A 23,845-nucleotide genomic window follows, 5' to 3' on the forward strand; every position below is an offset into this window, starting at 1 on the left:
GATACAAAGATTTAAAATTATATGGGTAGTTGTTTATCTAATAGAAAAGTAACTATCATAAATATTTGTCAAATTAATACGGTGTTGGTGCATTACCATAAATTTTAGGATAAATATTTTTAACTTATATATAATTAATATTTCATCTCACTAAAAACCAATGATACCATTTTTTATTTGAAAGATAGAAATAATTAAAATTATATGGATAGTCATTTATCCAACATAAAAATATCTATCATAAAAGTTTAATTACCCCTTGTTGATAGAATTATATGAAAATAAAAATAAATAATTTTTACTTGTAAATCCAATTGGTATATTATATTTTTACTAGCATTAAAAATAAAATAAAAAATCTCTATAGTAAGTATATAAATCAATTATTGATTTATAACTCCCTTGCACATTAAATTTATAAATATATTTATATTTTCAATTATTTATTTATAAGAACTTTGTATGCATAATGTAAATTTTGTCTACATTTAATATACTTCGTTATATATATATTATGTCATAGAAAGTGTAGCATAAAATTTTCATGATATGTTGGGTGGTAGTGATTTATTTTAATATATAAATAGTTTTCATGCTTTATTTTTGAAAAGCTAAATCACATGAACTTTCCTCAACATTTTAAGATATATTTTTATCTCATATTAATATGAGATGACTTTATAGTACTTTTTATGTAATGAATATCTAAATTGTATTTTTAATACTCAATTAATTTAATTAAATTTAGCTTTAAAATTAATCAAATTGAAGAAAAACAACAAAGTTTAGTGTAATGCTAGTGGTACTTCTTACCACATAGGTGGAAGACACATGATTTTTAGCATTTATAATGCTATTAGTTAGAGCATTGGTAGAATAGAGTAATTACATATAGGTTGGGCATTGGGTAGTGGGCTAGGATTAAGTTAGTGCAATTAAGTAGAGTGGACTAGGATTATGTTAGTGCAATTAAGTAGAGTGGACTAGGATTATGTTAGTGCAATTAATATGTGCCTATGCGTATGGGGTGTCCTAAGTGTATGGGGTTCAAGAACAAAATAATTAATTAGGTAGGAGATACTAATTATTAATTAATATTGTCAAGAAAAAATCTTTTTTGTTAATTTTTACAAAAACAAATCGGTATATTTTTTTTGTAAGAAAATTCCCAAGTAATTTACCTACGAAATATAAATCCCTAGGTAAATTACTTGGGGATTTTAAAATTTGGAGGAAATAATTACCTAGGAAGGTTTTACCATCGGATTTTTTTTGGTAGGAAAATCCGCAGGAAACTTAGTTTCTTGCGAATTTTCATATGTAATCCCTAGGAAAATCCCCATGTAATTCACATTTATCTTGTAGTGATTATACAATTCATTCTTTTGTATATGTATATCGAAATATACATATTAATAGTCATAGCAAACATAAAGTTTGCTATGGACCGCAATTATACAAACTATAGTTATTGCATACAAATATGATTTTTATGTTTGCTAAACCTAAAAGTTACTCTAAAAAAAACGACTAACTGAACTTAAAATACACTCCAGTCTACCACATGGCATATCAAGTGGTCTCAAACTCTAGTAGGAGTGTGAGACTCTTAATAAAATGTCAAAAGAAGTGTTGAAAACATCCCTAAAGTTGGCAAAAATATGAGATTGTATTTCACTGATGTGGCAAGATCAAGGGTGTGTTTAAGTTCAATTAGTCAAGTAGAGAGTGTTTTTAATAGGGATAAGGATCTGAAAAATACGCCAACTTTGGTCGGATTTGCTGTTGCAATACTAAACTTTCATAAGGACCTATTACCTCCCTAGACTATTTAATTCCGTATTTTTTTACCCCTGAACTATTTAATAGTGTATTTTAAAGGTATATATGTGCCCACGTGGACACATTACTATTTATAATTTTGCATTATTTTTTATGTCCACGTGGGCAAATATATATGTTTAAAATACGGTATTAAATAGTCTAGAGAGGTAATAGGTCCTCATGAAAGTTTAGTATCGCAACAGCAAATCCGACCAAAGTTGGGGTATTTTTCAGACCCTTATTCCTTTTTAATATTGTCAATAATTTGGAGACAAACCTAATAATTCACACCAAATTTAGAGCTATTTTTAAATACTTTTCTTTTTATATTATAATATCTCACTTTGATATAAACTTGATGTGTAATTAAATGTAAAATTGCACGTTTTGGCCTATAAATGACTAGTCTTTAATTTTATTTGTCAATCATTGCAGCATATCTTATTTCATAGTAGAAAAAGTATATGAGCATTATTACTCTTTGATTCATGTGGACATCATACCTTTTTGTTAGAAAATGTTTCACCTTTTATAATGTATTTTTTTAGTATAAATTTAGAATTTATTTCAGCTTTAATATAAATATCAAACGTTAAATAAAAAAAAATATCGAGAAAATAAAGCATATATAGTATCATATAGAATCTCGTGATAAGTTTTGCTAGTTGTTGGCCATTACGTGGATAATTTTTAACAATAAATGATCTCTTTATTTTGTTTTCTTTCTTATTTTTGACAAAGAAGCAAGTATGTATTAATAGTTAATTGAAATTGGTGAGTTTAAAATTTTGACTTCCGTTTAGCCCATGAGCAAACCTTTAAAGTCAAATTAAAATTAAAAATTGTTGATTTTGAATCATGTTTATGAATCAAGCGAGATCAAAAGGTCAAAATCAACTGCCTCCCAAATAATTTTTATAAACTTGAGATGATTTGGAATTTTTTTCATCCAATAGTTATAGACTTTTCCAATGTCATGACAAATAAGTCCCTATTATTAAAAACTTGAGGCAAATTCCATCTTGTAATTTATGACTATAGTTATAGTTATCTTAGACCCTTAGCTGCGCTATAGTTAGACTTGATAACTATTAAAAAGTGTGTGACTCTTATATTCACATACGACGATTCAATAAAATTGATGATCTAGAAAGCTAGATCATGAAAAAATTGTAAAAATAATTGAAAAACAATAAGAATATTTTGAAATATCTCAACCCTACCACAAGTTTGTACCAACCTTATAGATATGAGCTATATGACACAAGAAAAATACATTTATGGTAGGTAGTTAGGGGTGAATTAGAATTGAATTTTAAAGTGAAAAATCAATGGATATTGGATAATATCTTTTTCCTCTTTTTTTTACCACTAAAAGTGCATTCATTGTACACCAACACATTAAATAGAGTTTTATGACATCCTTTCCACATGCATGGTCCCTCATTTTCTTCCTCATTAATTAATAATTTCTCTGTCAAATAATACTTATTTATTATTGAATTTACATTACTTCTTAAGAAACTATAAATAGAGGGGTAATTTTACTATATCACCCTTTGAATATAATAAATGCAATGTCTTGAAAAATGTAATAGAGAAATGAATAATGAATGATAAGAATAAATTAGGAATTAAGTGTAAATTATCTATTGATTTCATAAAGTAAACAAGTATTGTTAAACATCCCAAAATAATATAGGAGACAACTATTATTGGACGGAGGTAGTAACATAATGACTTGGGAAGCATATCTATCTCCTTCAAGAAGTAGAAATCAAACTGTAAACATTTACATAACTTTAAACTAGAGTACTCCTAAAGAAATTTGAAAATCAAATTAAACAACAAAAGAAGTACTCTGCCACAATCAGGCCGGACCTAGAGGTAGTCGATGTGGTTCACCTGAATCCTCTCGATAAAAATATTTATTATATATATAAGATATTTTTAAAAAAAATTGATGTCTATATATTGATTTTGAATCTTCTAAACGTAAGATTAGAGGTTGATTTAGTGGTTGAGGTGTTCAAAACTCATCTTGGGGTTCCAAGTTTAAATCTTAGTACAACTTTTTCTTTTCAACCTCCTTGAAAATTCTAAATTCACCCAGTGATCACAATCTTCTTTTTGTTTTTTTGATAATAATTGTCAGACTAAATCTTAGGCTGATGAACAAAAGTTACTAAGTTCACGTGAACTTCTAATCAGACATGCATCTAGGTTTGCCCGGCAACTAGGTGACACTTGTAGCTATAATTTCTCAACAATATATATAGATATATTTATTTATTGGAAAAAAGGACAAATATACCCTCGAATTATAGAGTGGGAGAAGGAGAATAAATTAGGTTTTGGGAGTGAACTGATTTGGGAACTTTGAGTTATATTTTTTGGCGTGGGTATTATGTATTTGGGTGGGGTTTTCAAATTAATTCGGGTGGGGCTTTTAATTTTTGGTAGAAATTTAATAAATTCGGGTCAATGGATAGGATTAAGACATGTGTACCACCGTTAGTATAACGGGCATATACGCTTTAAAATTTTGGACGGTAGGGATACTGATGTACTAAAAATATAACGAAATGTATATGCATACCACTTACGATAGTTCGGAGGTATATTTATCCCTTTTTCCCTTATTTATTTAGATATGTACTTGAGGGTATATAAATTAATGATATTTTGTTTTCCTTCCTTTAAATTAAAGTTGCCAACTCACTTTGTTATGTCATGAGGTGCATTTGACATTCTTTGGTCCCCTTTTCTGTTATTTCTGTATCCTACACTTGAGGGTAGTTATGATTAATATTATTATCTTTGGTCCTAAGGATAGTTTTATGATGTTATTGATCATTGACTTTTACTATTATAGTTATTTATATACTTACTTTTTTGACATGTTTTTCTTGACACAAAGATCTATTAGAAATAGTCTTTTGATATTCATAAGATAGAGATAAGCAGCGTGCATATCATCCTTTTCAAATCTTAGTTATGAAATTGCAATAGATATATTATTATTGTTATCGGAGGATAGTTATGATATTCCTCTAAAGGAATATATCTAGACACTTTCTTCTTATAAATGGAAAATACTATTTGTGGTCCCTAAGTTAGTGGTAAATATTATTGTCACTCCCCGAGCCTACACTATGGGCGAGACAGGCACTCGAGAACCATTGATGGCCCCAAGCAAACCCTTAGCCTGGCTTTCTTACTCAATGGAATGTCACGCTCCGAGTCTACATCCTGGACGTGGCCGGCACTCAGAGACCATTGCTAGCCCCAAGCGAACCCTTGGCCTGACTACTTAACTCAGCGGAAGACTTAACTCAACACAATATAAGTTCATAAAACAGCTTAAATGATAAAATCTGGCCAAAATGGCAACTTATGTCTCAAAATAGAATATCTGTAAATACATAGATGAGAGACTCATAACTACTGTCTGACTATCTATGAAGCCTCTATAATACTGAGATGGATGTTGGGACAGACCCCACAACATCCTAATAAAGAAAACTAGGATGTTGATCAACTAGATCAACTGCGCGCTGGATGTTGATCCTGGTTACCTGCGTCTGCATCATAATAAGATGCAGGCCAACTGACATCAGTACATTGAATGTACGAGTATGCGAGTTGGCTAAACAACAACTTAAGCTTGAAAGGAGTAAGAAGGAACACTTACCTTGGCTCTGTACAACTCAGGAATAACTGAACTAAATATAAGCAATAAGACACATGCAATATATATATAAAGCTTGTAAAACAGTGTAAACAACTTAGTTCATTAAAGATAAAGCAATAACAAACTCAACTTTACTTCTATATAAAAGTAATATAACTTTTGTGGGAGATTCTTTAACCGACAACCACCACTATGAGCCCTAGCGATGGTACAACGTTTTACCTCACGTTGCCCAAGGACCATCATATACCTCGTCGTGATATAGGACCTTACTTAACTTAGTGGATCCACTAGCTTAACTTACGTGATCATCTAAAAAGTATGACCCGTTAAATCCTATGTGGCAACATAGTTCTTATGGAGAGTTGAGTTAATATGAACTCGTGTCCCCAATTCGGTGCTCAATACTACTCCCAAAATATACTTTAGCTCATATGTGTTTTAAACACCTCTTTCTTTAGTTTGAGATAATTGTTCAAAGTTTAGCCCAAAGGCTCTCTTGGAATCGATGTTCCCTTTACTGAAAACTTGCCCAAAGGCTCTTTTGGAAATCATAGTTACTTTCTTGCTCAAATGTGAAAACATTTATAAACTTCTTTGGGAATACTTAGTTCCCTAATAACTTTTGAGAAATGAACGCAACTCTTTACTCTTTACTTTACTTGAAACTTGAGCCTTAAAACGAAGTTTAAACGTTTAATAAAGACTCTTGATGAAAACTTTAAGAAACTTTGCTTTGACTTGCTCCTTAACTTCTAGACTTGACTCTTAACTTCTTTGACTTTGATCTTAACTTTCCTTGAATTGGATTATGGATTCAAGGCTCATGATCTCATGTTTATGAATGATTTCATGATGTTTAGATGTACCTTAGAGTATGTTAGAATCAACTAGGAAACATAGGTACATCACTTACGAACTAGTACGAAGGGGTGGGCGAAGAATGGGGTGAACTGGCGTCCTTGGCGCTCTGAGAGGCGTGGGGAGCCAGAGCACAAACTTCAAAGCTAAAGTTGTGGCGCTCTGGCTAGCGCGTCGCCCTAGAGGTCAAACTTCAGACTCTGAAGTGGGCGCTCTGAGAGGCGCGACGCCCCAACCCCTTGCCCAGCAAACTCCGATTTTTCTCCTTCGTTTTTCATCTCTAAACTTTTATGGTTCTTTCCCCAAACACTTAGGATCATTAGTGCCCTCAATACCCAATAGATTTAACTTAAAAAAATAACCCAGAAACACGAATCAAATCAGCAATGGGCATTCAACAATCAACTAACAAGAATTCAACAATGTTCTTCAAAAACATCACTTCTTAACATGTAAACAACTCCAAATCGCTGAATTGAAACAAATTAGTGTGTGGGTGAACTAACCCATCACTAAAATATCTCACATACTTTAATAGGGATCACCCCCGACGAATTCCACTTCAAACGTTTGACGTTCTTGGCGAAATATTGGCTTTTCTCCCTTTCTTTCTTCTTTTCTCTTTTCTCCAAGCCCTAAGCGTATTCTAATTTTCCAAAACTAAATTAAGTTCTGTTTTTACCCCAATAAATCCCTAAAAACGAATTAGGAAATTAATTAGAGAAAAGACTACTTTGCCCTCCCCTAAATCCGGATTGAGACTTTCTCAATCCAACATCCCAACTTCCGAAAGGCATATCTCACTCATACCATGTCGAACTCGTGCAAACTCGGTGGCGTTGGAAAGATCTTCCCAAGGGCTTCCAAACCATATCAATAAATACTCATAAATCATCCTGAGCTAGGAGTTATGGTTGTTTGAAAATGACCAAGACTCACTTTCTTAACTTAGACAAAAATTTCTAGATTTCCACATGCTTTCCAAAAAATGATTATTCTCGGATTTTAAACTCTTTCTAGTCGTTTCTTGGTCCGAGATATTACACGGAAGACTTTACTCAAGATAAATGCTTTTAATAATAGTACACTGAACTACTCAATAAATAACTGAGAATGTAATAAATAATATTCACTGCCAAAGTGGCAACTCAAGTCTCAACTTAACTGAAAAGGAAAAGTGAAGACTCATGAACTAACATCAACTAACTTTGTCTATGAAGCCTCTAAACTCTGAGGGATGTCGGGACAAGACCCCCGATCATCCTAACAATTGAAATAAGCAAGTAATAAAACAAAACATAACCAAAAGGGATCCTTCGAAAAGCAAGGACGTTCACCAACTGACTCTGAGTGCTCAATTGGATCAACGATGCGCTGTATGTTGATCCTGGTTACCTGTGTCTGCATCATAAGAAGATGCAGGCCAAATGACATCAGTACATTGAATGTACGAGTATGCGAGAGAAATTCTAAAACAAGACATATGCTTGAAAGGAACAGAAAAACTTACATGGCTCAACTCCACTCAACTTAATTGAACTCATTTCAATATAAATGAGTATAAAACAAGTGAAATATAAAGAAAAGTTGTTTAAAGCATGTATCTCGACTCTGTGTATTTGGAAATACAATAATACTTTGTGTGTATGCAAAGATACACTATAACTCTGAAGTGTATGTAAAAATACAAATAAACTGTGTATATAAGAATACAATTACTTCTGTGGGAGTTTCTCTAATCGACAACCATCACGTAAGAGCTATTGTGATGATACAACGTTTTACCTCACGCTGCCAGGGCTGTCCTATACCTTGCTGAGGGTACACAACTTGAACTACTAAGGGGATCCACTAGTCTATGCTAAAAATCACTAAAAGAACCATCTAAAAAGTATGACCATTTTCTACCCATGATGGCTACATGGTTTATGGGGGCTGTGAGTTGTCTGAACTCTCCCCCATATCGGTGCTCAATACTACTCCCAAAATATGATAGTAGCTCTTATGTTTAAAAACATACTTCTTTCTGTAATTTGAGATAATTGCTCAAAAACTTAGCTCAAAGGCTATCTTGGAAATCAAAGTTTCCTCTCTTGCTTAATTGTGAAAGCATTTACTCTTTTCTGAAAACTAGCTCAAAGGCTCTTTGGAAATCAAGGTTTCCTTTTCTTGTTTAAATGTGAAAATATTCTAACTCCTTGAGAATACATAGTCCCCATATACTTTGAAGAAATGAACTTCAACTTTACTCTTTACTCAACTCAAAACTCAAGTCCTAAAATAAAGTTAAATAATTTGTAAAAGACTTTTGGAAGACTCTATGAACTTCTCTTGACTTGGCTCTTAACTTCTCTTGACTTGACTCTTAACTGATCCTTGAATTGAATTATGGATTCAAGGATTGAGATTTGTGATAGGAAAGATCTCATGATGTTTAGGAGTGTTTTTAGATAGTTAAACACGAGAAAAGATCAAGAAATCACTGTCTAAAAGCTGGTCCGCGACGCGGAGATGTATTTAATTTTTTGGTCGCAAAAATAACTTTTGAGGCAGAACGGTCCGTGACCGCTCCGTTCCGCGAAGAACTTTTTCTCAAATTTGAGAAGCAGGTCTGTGACGCGGCTCACTGCCCAGATTCGCCCGACTTTTTCCTTATTCGTTTTTCAGCCCCAGTTCGCCTAAAATCGACTATTTTTCTCAAATTCTCTTTAGATTCAGATACCCAGCATATGTACCCAAGAACCTAACTCAAAACACCTCTAAAACTCGAGGTAAAGATCTTAGAAACTTCTCAATTTCATCCCAATTTCAAGAACAAAAGTAAATTCAAGAACACACATTAAGAACATTCAAACTTTCAACTTTTAGGATGAATTCATGCTGAATTAAACATGTTTGGCACGTGGGTGAACGAATACAACGTTGTGTGAACCCACATACCTCGTAGGATTGAATCATTGGCGAAATCCACAATCAAACTTGAACGTTCTTGACAAATCTTGCCTTTTCTCCTTTCTCCAAGCCCTGGCGTAGATTTCCAATTTTCTAAACTGACCAAATTCAGTTTTGACCCTTAATTAATTCACTAAAACAAATTAAATTAATTGGGTAAGGATAAGACCAAACTACCCGTTCAAAATCCGGATTGGACTTTCCTTATTTGAACAGCCCAACTTCGATTGGGCATATCTCACTCATGCGAACTTGGAATCGTGCAAACTCGGCGGCGTTGGAAAGATTATTCCAAGGTCTTTCCTACGATATCTGGAAACACACCTAACTCATCATGAGATAGAAGTTATGGTCGTTTCAAGTTGACCAAAAATCAAACTTAACATACTTGACAAATTTTCCAGGTTTTTATATCCTTTCCAAAAATGATTATTTCCAATTTTTCACTTCTTTCTAGTTCTTTCTAGTTACGGGGTGTTACAATTATTTTTGTCTTTATGATATTATAACTTGACATGCATTTATTTTTTAATTAATGAAAGTGTATATTTTCAATTCTTTAATGTAAACATTATATATTATATCACTATTTATAGAATTATATTACCGTTAAATATGAGGAACCATTACAAATTTTAATATATCACATGATTATGTGGTGATTGATATGATTAATAATTATTAATTTATGATTATTCACAAACAAAATCTATCCCACAAAAAGGTAGGAATAAGGTCTGCATCCACCTCATCCTTCCTAGACTCTAGTTGTGAAATTATTCTAGATATTTTAGTTCTACAATGAAGGCAAGGGGCATAACTAATATGTATGTCGAAGGGTGATCAATTGAACACTCTTCGTGGGAAACCTCTACCATGTACTATATATATGTCAAATATTATCCTTAAATACCTCTTAATGAAATTTCTGACTTTGCCACTGATATAGGTTGGTATAGAAAAGCTATTAAGAATCATGGCAGCTGCTGGAGCAGAAGAAATTGGAACTCACCATGTAAAAGGAAAGAAATTTAAAGTGAAAGAATCAAGTGTAGATGAAATTGAGAGTTTTGTGAAAGAAGAAAGTTCAAGAGGATTAAAAAATCTATCAACACCTATATGTTCAGCACATCAAATAGGAAGTTGTAGAATGGGAATTGATCCAAAAATATCAGTTGTAAATCCAAAGGAGAAACATGGGAAGTTGAAGATTTGTTATTGGTGACACAAGTGTTTTTCCAACTGCCCATGGTGTGAACCCTATGGTCACTATTCAAGCAATTTCATATTGCACTGCACAAAATGTGCTTCAAGTACTTAAGTCTAAGAAGATGAATATAATGGGAAGATTTATTGCTAATGGGTTGAGGATGATGAATTGTTACCTATTGTATCGTATCGTATTGATATTTTAAATAATACTATATTGTTCTGAATGTTACGTACTTATATTTTGTTGTATCGTATTGTTGAATCGTTATTATATAGCTATGAAAAATGACATTTTGTGTAACGATTTATTTAGTGTGATTACACACAGTTTGGATAGTCGCTTCATTATACCTAAGTTTGTATATAATTAAATTAATAAGACTAAGATCACCTATATGGATAAATTCTTTTGTACGTAGTAGTCTGTCCAGATTTTGTCAAGGTAATATCCAAGGTTCAAATTCATTTTTTATTTTTTATTTTTTATTTTTCAATCGGTGTTCAGTATTTGTATTGGGATCTGATTAAATTTGGATTCGCTCATTGCATGGTCCATTTTTGGAGACGGCCAACGCTTCCAACAAGATTTTTTCCATTTTCAGAAACTCGAACTTGAGACCTTTGATTAAGGATGAAGGTGTTGGGTATAGCAAGAGTTAAATGGGAAATGGAGGGAAGATGTAAAGAGAAATTGGAAAAGATTCTCTTATGCTTTAAGAAAAGGCATTTCTCCCTTATTGGTGGTGGAAAGAAAAATAGAAGTGTTTAAATAGAGAAACACTTCTATTAATTGTTAAAAGGGTTGGAAAGCAGGAACCCCTCGCGTCGTCGCTCGCTCGGCTTCAGCTTTGGAAAATGATCGAGAGATTAATTTTTGGACAAAGCTTTGTTTTAATTATTTAGTTAATTATTTATTTAAATTAAATTAAATGGCCAAAACGTTTCAATTATTTAGTTAATTAACCAAAACGTTCCGCCCAGACGCAGATCCGCGCGCGACCCATTTTATTTAAATACTTTCCCGTTTTATTTGAATTTCCCGCCGTTGGAGATGACTGTTCTGAAAGGTTGCAACTTTCAAGAACAACCATGACCGTTTGAAAGGTTGCAAACTTTCATGAATGGTCGTGTGGATTCTGAAAGGTTGCAACCTTTCGGAATCAGTTCCTCTTGGCTATAAATACCTGTAATTCTTCAGACTTTTTACTTACGAAAATTTCTAATTACTTATTCTTCTTTTGCACAAATTTTCTTCGTGTACTTTACCTCCATTGAGTGGCTTGCTGACACCAGCGTTTTGGGTATCAATACAGTGGTGATTAAGATCACTCTATCCTGGAAGGACATATTCCAAATAAAACATCGGATACTAGAGGAGAATAATTTCCTTAAGGGGACACTATGCATTCAGTGGGCTTGATCTTCTTTCCATTTTATTTTTATAGATTTTAGTTTTGTGAATTAAATGTTGTTCTTCTGTTCTTCACTGGTTAATTAAACTTTGGTAACTTCGTATTTCTGCAAAATTTGTTGTAATCAGTAGTACTGTTTTAAACACAAATTGTATAACAATCTTAAGGAAATTATTTATTTTATTTTAATATGTGTTTCTGGTGGAGACAAAAACCTTCGTGGTTTTATACTCATATTAAGTTTGGAATTTAAGGTATTGCTTACTGAGTCATTTGTATCAATTTCTGTTTATTACAGATTCTGAAATGGCAAATGATAATGTAACGATGGTTGTTGCTGCACCAACCCGAACTGTTGTACCACCAGCAGAGAAATCGAAAAAATTCTCTGGTGTGAATTTCAAAGGAAGGAAACAACGGATATTTTTCTGGCTTACCACTCTTGGTTTGCAGAAATTTACAAATGAAGAAACTCTAGTGCCTGCTGCTGATATGTCAGACAGAGAAAAAATCATGATTATTGAAGCATGGAAACAGGCAGACTTCCTATGTAAGGGCTACATTCTGAGTGCTTTAGAGGATGACTTATATAATGTCTATAGTGCAATGACAACTTCGAAAGAATTATGGACTGCACTTGAGAAGAAATATAAGATAGAAAATGCATGCTTGAAAAAGTCTGTGGTCGCAAAGTTTTTAGATTATAAAATGTCATATAGTAAAACTGTTGGATCACAAGTGCAGGAACTTCAATTTATTTTCCATGATCTGATTGCTAAGGACATGGTAGTTAATGAAGTTTTTCAAGTGGCTGCAATGATTGAGAAGTTACCTCTTTTATGGAATGACTTCAAGAATTATCTAAAGCACAAGCGTAAGGAAATGAAGCTTGAAGATCTTGTGATTCTTCTCAAGATTGAGGAAGATAACAAGACTGTCGAAAAGAAGTCTCGTAAGAGTTCGAAAATAATTGGAGTTAATATTGTTAAAGAAGCTCCTACCAAAGGCAAGAAGAGAAAGAAGTCCAACGGACAGAAGTCAAAACATGCCAAGAAGAAATTCAAGGGCAACTGCTACAATTGTGGTAAGGCTGGTCACAAGTCTTCTGTCTGTCGTGCTCCAAAAAAGGACAAAGACAATGACAAAGGCAAAAGTCAAGCAAACATTGTGGAAGAGATGGAAGATACAGATGACCTCTGTGCAATGATCTCGGAGTGCAACTTAGTTGGAAATTCCAAGAAGTGGTTTCTCGACTCAGGTGCCACTCGATATATTTGCTCTGCGAAAGAAGCCTTTGCAATATACACTCCTGCTGAGTTCGATGGAGATTTGTTCATGGGGAACACAACAACAACAAGAATTAAAAGAACTGGGAAAGTAATGTTGAAAATGACATCCGACAAAGTGTTGACATTGAACAACGTTCTGCATGTTCCTACTATTAAAAAAAAATTAGTTTATTTTGCACTGCTTGTTAAGAATGGGTTTAAATGTGTCCTAGTTAGTGACAAAGTTGTAATAAGTAAGAATGACATGTTCTTAGGAAAGGACTACCTCACTGAAGGCCTCTTCAAACTGAATGTAATGGTTGTTGACAGTATTAATAAGGCTTCTGTTTACTTATTGGAGTCAAATGATTTATGGCATACCCGTTTAGGACAATTACAAAGCCTTGCAAAAATTGATTACTTTAGAAGTATTGCCTGATTTCAAATGTAATAAATCGAAATGTGAAATTTGTGTGGAAAGTAAGTTTGTTAAACATCCTTATAAGTCTGTTGACAGAAATTCAAAATATTTAGACTTAATTCACACAGATATATGCGATATGAAGTCAATACCATCTCGTGGTGGAAAAAGTATTTTAGAACTTTTGTTGATGATTGCACTTGATTCTATTATGTATATTTGCTTAATTGTAAGGATGAAACAATTGATGCATTTAATCAATACAAAAATGAAGTGGAAAATCAATTGAATCTAAAGATAAAAATGATTCGGAGTGATAGTGGTGGAGAATACGAATCTTCTTTTGCAGAGATATGTTTGGAATATGGTATTATTCATCAAACTACTGCACCATATACACCACAGTCAAATTGTTTGGCAGAACGGAAGAACAGAACATTAAAGGAAATGATGATTGCCTTGATAATCAGTTCTGGTTCACCGCGAAACCTGTGGGGGGAGGCCATCCTTACGGCTAATAGGATACTCAATAGGGTACCCCGTAATAAAACGCAATCAATTCCATATGAGTTATGGAAAGGAAGGAAACTCAACTTGAAATATTTCAAAGTGTGGAGGTGTTTAGCCAAAGTAAAGGTTCCTTTATCCAAGAGGGTGAAAATTGGACCCAAAACAGTGGATTGTGTATTTATTGGATATGTTGTGAACAGTAAGGCCTAACGGTTTTTGGTTCATAAATATGATAATCCTAAAATTCATATTAATACGGTAATTGAGTCAGATAATGCTGAGTTTTTGAACACATGTATCCGTATAAAACTAAATGTGAGTCGACAAGTGAAAGACCTAAACGACCACGGGAAGAATCAACGGGAAATACACTACCTAATGAGGATCTTAGGTGTAGTAATCGCCAACGGAAACTGACTTCTTTCAGACCAGATTTTGTGGCACTGTTGCTTGAAAATGAGCCTCAAATTTTTAATGAAGTTATGTCTTCGTCTGAGTCAACTTATTGGAAAGAAGCAGTCAATAGTGAGATAGAATCAATTTTAAGTAACCATACTTGGGAATTGGCTAATCTTCCTCCAGGAAATAAACCTTTAGGATCAAAGTGAATCTTTAAAAGGAAAATGAAAGATGATGGGACTATTGAAAAATATAAGGCAAGACTTGTAGTCAAAGGATACAGACAAAAAAAAGGTCTGGACTACTTTGATACATAATCTCCAGTAACAAGAATAACATCAATTAGGATGTTAATAGCACTAACGACAGTGCATGATCTTATAATCCACCAAATGGATGTAAAGACAATCTTCTTAAATGGAGAGTTGGAGGAAGAAATTTACATGGAACAACCTGAAAGGTTTGTGGTTCCTGGTAAAGAAGAGAAAGTGTGCAGACTTGTGAAGTCGCTTTATGGGCTCAAGCAAGCACCCAAATAATGGCATGCTAAATTTGACCAAACAATGTTGGCAAATGGATTCAAGATTAACGAATGTGATAAGTGTGTTTACATTAAACGTTCTGAATCATGAAGTCATTGTTTGTTTGTATGTTGACGACATGTTAATAATGAGTAAAGATATTGACGATATAAATGCTACTAAGCGTATGCTGTCCAGTAAATTTGATATGAAGGACTTAGGAGTTGTTGATTTGATCTTAGGGATCAGGCTTCTCAAAACTCCTCAGGGACTAGTATTATCTCAATCTCATTATATTGAAAGAGTATTGGATAAGTTCAAGTACTTGAATTTCAATGTTGTCAAAACTCCAATTGATTTAAGTTTTACATTTCAAAAGAATAAAGGTGAAAGTGAATCTCGATTGGAATTTGCCAGAGTGTTGGGAAGTTTGATGTATATTATGAATTGTACGCGACCAGATATAGCATGTGCTATTAGCAAACTGAGTCGGTTCACTAGTAATCCTAATCAAACTCACTGGATGGCAATGAAACGTGTGTTAGGGTATCTGAAATATACACAACACTATGTTTTGCATTATAATAAATATTATGTCGTGATTGAAGGATATAGTGATGCAAGTTGGATCACCGGGTCAAATGAAGTAAAATCCACAAGTGATTATGTGTTTACACTTAGTGGATGAGCAGTCTCTTGGAAATCGTCCAAACAGACATGTATCGCTCGCTCCACAATGAAATCTGAATTTATTACTTTAGATAAGGTTAGTGAAGAAGCTGAATGGCTCCGAAATTTCTTAGAGGATATTCTATTCTGGCCCAAACCTTTGGGGACCTATTTGCATACATTGTGATAGTCAAGCAACAATAGATAGGGCAGAGAGCGTCATGTACAACGGGAAGTCTCGTCATATATGACAGAGACATAACACCGTAAGACAACTGTTCTCTAGTGGAATTATCACAATTGACTATGTGAAGTCAAGCGATAATGTGTCAGATCCACTAACGAAAGGCCTAGTGAGAGAGGCAGTTGAAAGATCATCTAAGGGAATGGGTTTACCGCTTAGGACAAGTCAGCATGGCGGTAACTCTATCTAGCAGACTGGAGATCCCAAGAGCTAGATTCAAGGAGAAAAATAAAGTTGTGGCTGACGGTTCAACATTGTCAATCAACTTAATCCATTCTCATGATGAAGACAATGTTCAGGAACAAGGTTAAAACATTAAGGTTTGTTAATGAGTTAATAAAGCTTAAAGTTTTTAATAATTTGCTAAGTTTGGCAGATTTGACCAAATAGTGTATCTACGCGATAACACAGTTAGAAATCACCTATGTGAGTGTGAAGTGTAAGCCGTTTCAAAGAGAATTTTTGTCAAAAGTCTATTCTCTATACACTCATGAAACCAAGAGGTGTTAATGGCTGAAACGAACACAACCTTAAGAACCATAAACGGTAAAGGGTTAATTGTGTGACTTATGGTTGTCTAGATATACACCAAAGCTTAACGGTTCAAAGATATCACATCTACCAATTGACCGAGTATATCCGACATATGTTCACTACGGAAAGGCCAAGGGGAAACCTACTTATCCAGATGCAATTGATCCTTGCTTGTAAAGTACACACTCGTCCGTGCATTCCTTTATGTTATGACCATTCCCCATTAATGTGGGGGATTGTTAGGTATAGCAAGAGTTAAATGGGAAATGGAGGGAAGATGAAAAGAGGAATTGGAAAAGATTCCTTTATGCTTTAAGAAAATGCATTTCTCCCTCATTGGTGGTGGAAAGAAAAATAGAAGTGTTTAAATAGAGAAACACTTCTATTAATTGTTAAAAGGGTCGGAAAGAGGGAACCCCCTCTCGCCTTCGTCATCGTCGCTCACTCGGCTTTGGCTTTGGCAAATGATCGATCGATAGATTAATTTTTGGACAAAGTTTTGTTTTAATTATTTATTTAATTAATTTAATTTAATTAAATGGTCAAAACGTTTCAATTATTTAGTTAATTAACCGAAACGTTCCGACCCGACTCGGATCTGCGCGCGACTCATTTTATTTAAATACTTTTCCGTTTTATTTGAATTTCCCGCAGTTGGAGATGACTGTTCTGAAAGGTTGCAACTTTCAGGAACAACCATGACCATTTGAAAGGTTGCAAACTTCCATGAATGGTCGTGTGGATTCTAAAGGTTGCAACCTTTCGAAATCAGTTCCTCTTGGCTATAAATATCTGTAATTCTTCAGACTTTTTACTTACGAAAATTTCTAATTACTTCTTCTTCTTTTGCACAAATTTTCTTTGTGTACTTTACTGTCGTTGAGTGGCTCGCTGACACCAGCGTTTTGGGTATCAATACACTGGTGATTGAAATCATTCTATCTTGAGAGGACATATTCCAAATCAAACCTCAGATACTAGAGGGAAATGATTTCCTTAAGGGGACGCTGTGCATTCAGTGGAATGATCTTCTTTCCATTTTGTTTTTCCAGATTCTGGTATGTTTTTACAGATTTTAGTTTTGTGAATTAAATTATGTTCTTCTGTTCTTCATTGGTTAATTAAACTTTGGTAACTTCGTGTTTCTGCAAAGTTTGTTGTAATCAGTAGTACTGTTTTAAACACAGATTGTATAACAGAAGGAATCTCAATTATCCCACCACAATCCAATAAAAGTCATCAATATTTTAGACCTACAAATGTTTATGATTTCAATCACACCTAAATCTCATACAAACATATTGCATCAAGATATTATCCACTAATACAAATGCCAAGAGAAATTGTAACCAACATAGAGATTTTCTCTCTTTTTTTTCACTATGAAACACAATTACAACCATGTTTGAACTAAGATACACATAAATACACTCACTCTTTCAGTAATATGTATACGCCCATGTTAGGCTGATAAGTTGGCTTCTTGGGCTGCAGCCCAAGTTTAAGGTCATGATATGGGCCTGACCAACTAAGGCCCACAAAAAGATTCCATGTTCGATGCGTATAAATATTTGGGAACCATGTTTGATGCGTAGTAAAAATTAGGCAAATGACATAGTATAAGAAAGAAATTACTTCCTTTCCCTACTCTTTTATTAATTACCAAAAATCCCTTTTTTTAGTGTTTTTCGGATACATAATATAGCAGTGTGGATACTTAATATAGCAGCGCGGATACTTTAATTAATAACGGGCGGATACTTAAATTATTAAGTTATTAGCATCACGGATACTTAACTAACGGACGGATGCATAATATAGCAGCGCGGATACTTTAATTAATAACGGGTGATACTTAAATTATTAAGTTGTTAGCAGCACAGATACTTAATTAACAGGCAGATGCATAATATAGCAGCGCAGATAGTTTAATTAATAACGGACGGATACTTAAACTAATAAAGTATCCGGTTAAGTTGAATTGGGGGAAAATAAGGGATTTTTGTATTTTAGTAAAAGAGTAGGGAAATATTGAGAATAGGTAAAGAAGTGTTGTGTATTTAAGTAATTTTTCCATAAATTACTTAAGTACACAACATTACTTTACCTATTCTCAATATTTCCCTACTCTTTTACTAAAATACAAAAATCCCTTATTTTCCCCCAATTCAACTTAACCGGATACTTTATTAGTTTAAGTATCCGCCCGTTATTAGTTAAAGTATCTGCGCTGCTATATTATGCATCCACCCGTTAATTTAAGTATCCGCCCGTTATTAATTAAAGTATCCGTGCCAACAACTTAATAATTTAAGTATCCGCCCTTTATTAATTAAAGTATCCGCTCTGCTGTATTATGTATCCGAAAGACACTAAAAAAGGGATTTTTGGTAATTAATGAAAGAGTAGGGATAGAAAGTAATTTCCTTCTTATACTATGTGATTTGCCTAATTTTTACTAAAAATTAATCTGACGTAAATATTCTATGCGTATAAATATTTAAAAAATATCCTATAGCACGTGATAATAAGGGAAGAAAAAGAGGAAACATGAATGCAGGAATAACAGACAAGTGTTCCAAAATTCATAAATATAATAAGAAGTTTTCATGAATTAAAGTCATCTACTTTATTATGCAATTTAATCCATCAAAAAGTCAAATTAATTAATTAGCATTGGACCACTGGTGATAATTAAGTGACGACATGTGCAGTTAGACACTAGGTAGTCGTACAATTTTATTTTATTTTTTAAATAAAGTTATTAACAAGAGTATATCAAAGTCAACTAGGAAATAGAGAGATGTCATGGTGATACAGAATTGTAACATTGTTTTTCAAATTACAACCTCATATGGAAGGTCATGTGACATTTTAGATAAATTTACATCAAATTGGAGGAGTAAAGTGAAGAGCATTAAGTGAAAGGTTTATCCGTCCTTTAGTGGTATTATCAGTTATTTAGGAGACTGTTGATTTAGCAATTTTTAGTCTTTATCTATCTGATGATACACACTTAATAAAGCATAACACAAGTTCATAACTTACATTTTTGAACTCGGTGATGGCGTAGTCGAAGAAGTCAATCCGCGAGGCTTGTAAAACCAATGCGAATAATTACTCTACCATTGAGCTTGTTAGTCATATGGTGTAGCAAAATGGTAGATTATCTCAAAAATAGCTTAATTACACTTCATAGTTATAGTTTGTTAATTACGATTTGTAGCTACATGTTATAGGGAGGAGAGTGGCGAGCGAGATTGGGAGAGGGAAGAGAGAAGCGAGTGAGAGAGGGTAGAGAGGCGAATTGCATATGCATATCTATCAAAATAATTGTATATATGTAACTGGTATACATATGTATTTGTATATCTGGCGAGCGAGATTGGGAGAGGGAGGAGAGAGGAGAGCGAGATTGGGAGAGGGAGGAGAGAGGCGAGCGAGAGAGGGCAATAATTTGTATAATTCGCATCTTATTTGTATAATTGATTTGGTTCGAATTGCGGTTCGATATGATTTTTTAACCATAACCGTGAACAAAGAGTCATACCATAATTCTATTTAAACACCACCTCCCTTGTTTCAGTTCACAATAAACTAAATTTGAGTAACAAATCATGAGCTTTTCATTAGTGTCCCAACACTTCATCTCATTGAAGAGCTCTTTGGGTCTTCAATGTTGGAAATCATCATCTCCATCTCTGATTTTACAACGAAATACATCAATATCCATGGGTGCATTCAAAGGTTAATTACTTATGGAAATTACTCCAGTAGTTTTTGTTCATACCTTATATACATACATATAAAAAAATTCACTATTTAACTTAAGACTAATATTGTAGGTATGCATAAACTTCAAATCCTAAATTCGCCTCTGACAGTGTCTACTCGTGGACTCAACAAGATGTCATGCTCACTCAACTTACAAACTGAAAAGCTTTGTGATGACGATAATGATAATGATGATCTCTATCTTGATGAAGAGCTTATGCCTAAACACATTGCTTTGATAATGGATGGTAATAGGAGATGGGCAAAGGCTAAGGGTTTAGAAGTATATGAAGGTCACAAACTTATTATTCCAAAATTAAAAGAGATTTGTCACATTTCTTCTAAATTGGGAATACAAGTTATCACTGCTTTTGCATTCTCTACTGAAAATTGGAAACGATCCAAGGTATGGATGAATGCATTTGCTTTTGTACATTTTACTCTCTCTGTCCTAATTTATGTGATATTCGTACTTTGATTTTGAGAGTTAGATGAGTTATTCTTTTCCTGCATGTTCTTCATGTTTTTTAAAAATATTTTGAAATTGTTAATATGATGACTTGTACTTTTATGTCTTTTCATTTATGTAAATATTTTTATTTCAAAATAGTTAAACTATTTTCATTTTAAATAGTTACATTGGTGCACGTTTAGTCCCTTTATCAATAACTTACTCGTATCTAATAGAAATTCATAGTTAATTCATCGTAAAATAGGATTAGCGACAAATTTCATTATTTAGCTACATAATTTATTTGTCGGTAAATCTTGTTTTTCCTTAGTAATTTCGACAAATTCTCTTTTACCTGGCTACTAAAATCATTAAAAATTTTGGAAAATATGATCATAGTATTGGTTACCTGAACTTCCACTTTGTTTCACTAAACTTATAAAAAGTGCTTCTGAGTGTATCTTCTCAAAAATATTTTTGGAGAAAAACTACTTTTTTTAGCTACTCAATAGTTTATGCAACTGGATCCTTTAGCTAAAAAGTTATTTTTTTCTAAAAATTTGTTCAAACATTTTTTATTTTTAAATAAACATTTTTGACCTCCTAAAATCCTAATTACACAACTCTTAAAATTTGAATGATACCAAAAAAAAGAGATGGAGGGAGTATCATTATTTCTATGAGTAAAATTATTTTTATATATAGAGAGAGATTCAGATTTTTATACTAAACGTTGCTCAAGTATTTTGACGCATGAGGTGAAAAATGTAAATCTTTTTAGCTTCGAGAGAAATGTAATTTGTTTGTTTTATTTTATTTTAATTTGATATGAAGTTTAACAAGTAATGACAAGACTTTTAATTTTATAAAATCTTAAATTAAAGATATATCAAATATATTATCTTTTAATCTTATAATCTTAAGAATGTAAGGTGGAAAGTTTGAATTAACGATTCGCTAAAAGAGGAAAAAAGACATTCCTTTTGAAATCAACTAAAACAGAAAGTAGGACAAATAAGTTTAGAAGAATGAATATAATTTATTGAATTTCTATTTGTGTTTCTTTTGTTCAAGCATATATAACCATTTGTTTTGGTGCAGGAGGATGTTGATTTCTTGATGCAACTGTTCGAAGAATTCTTTGATGAATTTTCGAGGTAGTGATTTTTTAAAATTAAAATATAGGAATGTCACCAAAGGATAAAGAAAAGGGTAAAAAATTCCCTTGAATAATGGAAATAAAAATGTTTTTAGTTAATAGTTTGGTCTAAAAATGTCTTCGTCAATAGTTTGATCTAAAACACTCCTATTATTGCTTAATGAGTCAAAAATGCCATTTTTCTCAAATAAATATATTGTTTTTATTTATTTTTAAACACAATCTTTTTGTAATAATATTTTTTTTATTAGCAAATACTTATCCTTCTTCAATTCGAAAAAGATTAAAAAATAAAAATACTTTCAATCTTGTTAGTTTTTTTAATTGTTATTGAAATAAACTTAATGATAAGGTTATTATGATCTTATATATATGATCCATATTATCAATTAAACAAAGGTACATATAGTATTCTATTTGATTGATAAAATTAGATTAAGAAGAAAAATGCCTACTTATTTCTTAGTTGAAGTAAATCTAAAAGAAAAAACAAGAATAAAAGTTCTTAAAAATTAAAATTTTTATTAGGAATAAAATGTGTTTAAAAAAAAATTAAAAATAAAAAAATAATAAAAAAAATAAATAAATAAAATAAAATAAAATATATATATATATTTATTAGGAAAAGGATATTTTCGACCCATTAAGGAATAATAGGGGCAGTTTTAGACCATATTATTGATGACAAAGACAATTTAAACCAAACTATTAACTTAGAATAATTTTTCTTCAATTTTACATAGTTCAAAAACATTTTAAACTCTTTTCCATAATTAAAAACACAACTAAGCATCAATGATCTAGTGGTAGAAATGTTCACATCATAGAAAGATAGGAGTTCAACTCAAATGGTGCATTTTATCGACTTCTTACGTAACTGTACAAGTGACGAAAAAAATTTCTACAAACATAGCTATATACATTGTTTATACATTGCAACAATTCATTTTTCAAAATAAGCTGATTTTTTTCAATAGTGATACTCAAATCTCCTCTAAATAGTTTTAAATTCTAGATATTTGCTCCTCTTGATATTTTGAGTCTTTTGATGTATTGACTCGAAATGATTCACTTTTACAGCAAGTCAAATTTTAAAAATTAAATTACTTCTCAATATAAATATATAACATTGTTTTAATTTTTTCCATGGCCTTTTATGAATAGGTCTGGAGTACGAGTGTCTGTTATTGGTTGTAAATCCAACCTTCCAATGACATTACAAAAATGCATAGCATTAACAGAAGAGACTACAAAGGGAAACAAAGGACTTCATCTTGTGATTGCACTAAACTATGGTGGATATTATGACATATTGCAAGCAACAAAAAGCATTGCCAATAAAGTAATGAATGGTTTATTACATGTAGAAGATATCAACAAGAATTTATTTGAGCAAGAACTTGAAAGCAAGTGTCCAAATCCTGATTTACTTATAAGGACAGGAGGTGAACAAAGAGTTAGTAACTTTTTGTTGTGGCAATTGGCTTATACGGAATTCTACTTCACCAACACATTGTTTCCTGATTTTGAAGAGAAAGATCTTAAGGAGGCAATACTTAACTTTCAACAAAGGCATAGACGTTTTGGTGGACACACATATTGAGGAAGGAAAAAAGGTTTCTAGTATCTCATGTTTTATGTGTTTTTTCTAAAATAATATATGTCGATATGTTAAATCTATTATGTATCGATTTGTTAGCTGGAAGAATAAACTTATCTACTTTGACTAAGACGTCAAATAATATTCTCATCGGGATCAATCTGCAATCAATAACTTTATTGGAGTAGATTTAGGATTCTCAAGGCCTAACTTCTTGAAGATTACTAGGGACATCAAGTTTAAACTCGCTCCTAGATCAGACAAAGCTTTTATCAAACCCTAATTGCATATGTTTGATACCACATTACAATCCCACACTTATAGACTCTTATTCGTTTTC

General features: G+C 32.6%; 1 protein-coding gene across 1 annotated transcript; it reads left to right on the forward strand.

The window, feature by feature from the left end:
• The first annotated feature begins 13,947 nt into the window (after positions 1-13,947).
• On the forward strand, positions 13,948-23,547 carry LOC125814759 (dimethylallylcistransferase CPT1, chloroplastic). Its single transcript, XM_049494218.1, has 5 exons — positions 13,948-14,178; positions 20,181-20,268; positions 20,367-20,701; positions 21,848-21,903; positions 23,070-23,547. Exons 1-5 carry the CDS (start codon positions 13,948-13,950, stop codon positions 23,506-23,508), a joined length of 1,149 nt encoding a protein of 382 aa, XP_049350175.1. The 3' UTR covers positions 23,509-23,547.
• Positions 23,548-23,845: the final 298 nt, after the last annotated feature.

This window comes from Solanum verrucosum, unplaced genomic scaffold (assembly GCF_900185275.1).
Source record: "Solanum verrucosum unplaced genomic scaffold, falcon-dt-bn FXZP01000268.1, whole genome shotgun sequence".
Classification (NCBI taxonomy): domain Eukaryota; kingdom Viridiplantae; phylum Streptophyta; class Magnoliopsida; order Solanales; family Solanaceae; genus Solanum; species Solanum verrucosum.

What these genes read in the sequence shown, in the direction of transcription:
- LOC125814759 (XM_049494218.1), top strand. Translation starts at nt 13,948, where the DNA reads ATGATTCGGAGTGATAGTGGTGGAGAATACGAATCTTCTTTTGCAGAG. An exon ending in CTAATAGGATACTCAATAGG is followed by an intron (nt 14,179 to 20,180) that starts GTACCCCGTAAT and finishes ATCTCATTGAAG; the next exon opens with AGCTCTTTGGGTCTTCAATG. An exon ending in AAAATTGGAAACGATCCAAG is followed by an intron (nt 20,702 to 21,847) that starts GTATGGATGAAT and finishes GTTTTGGTGCAG; the next exon opens with GAGGATGTTGATTTCTTGAT.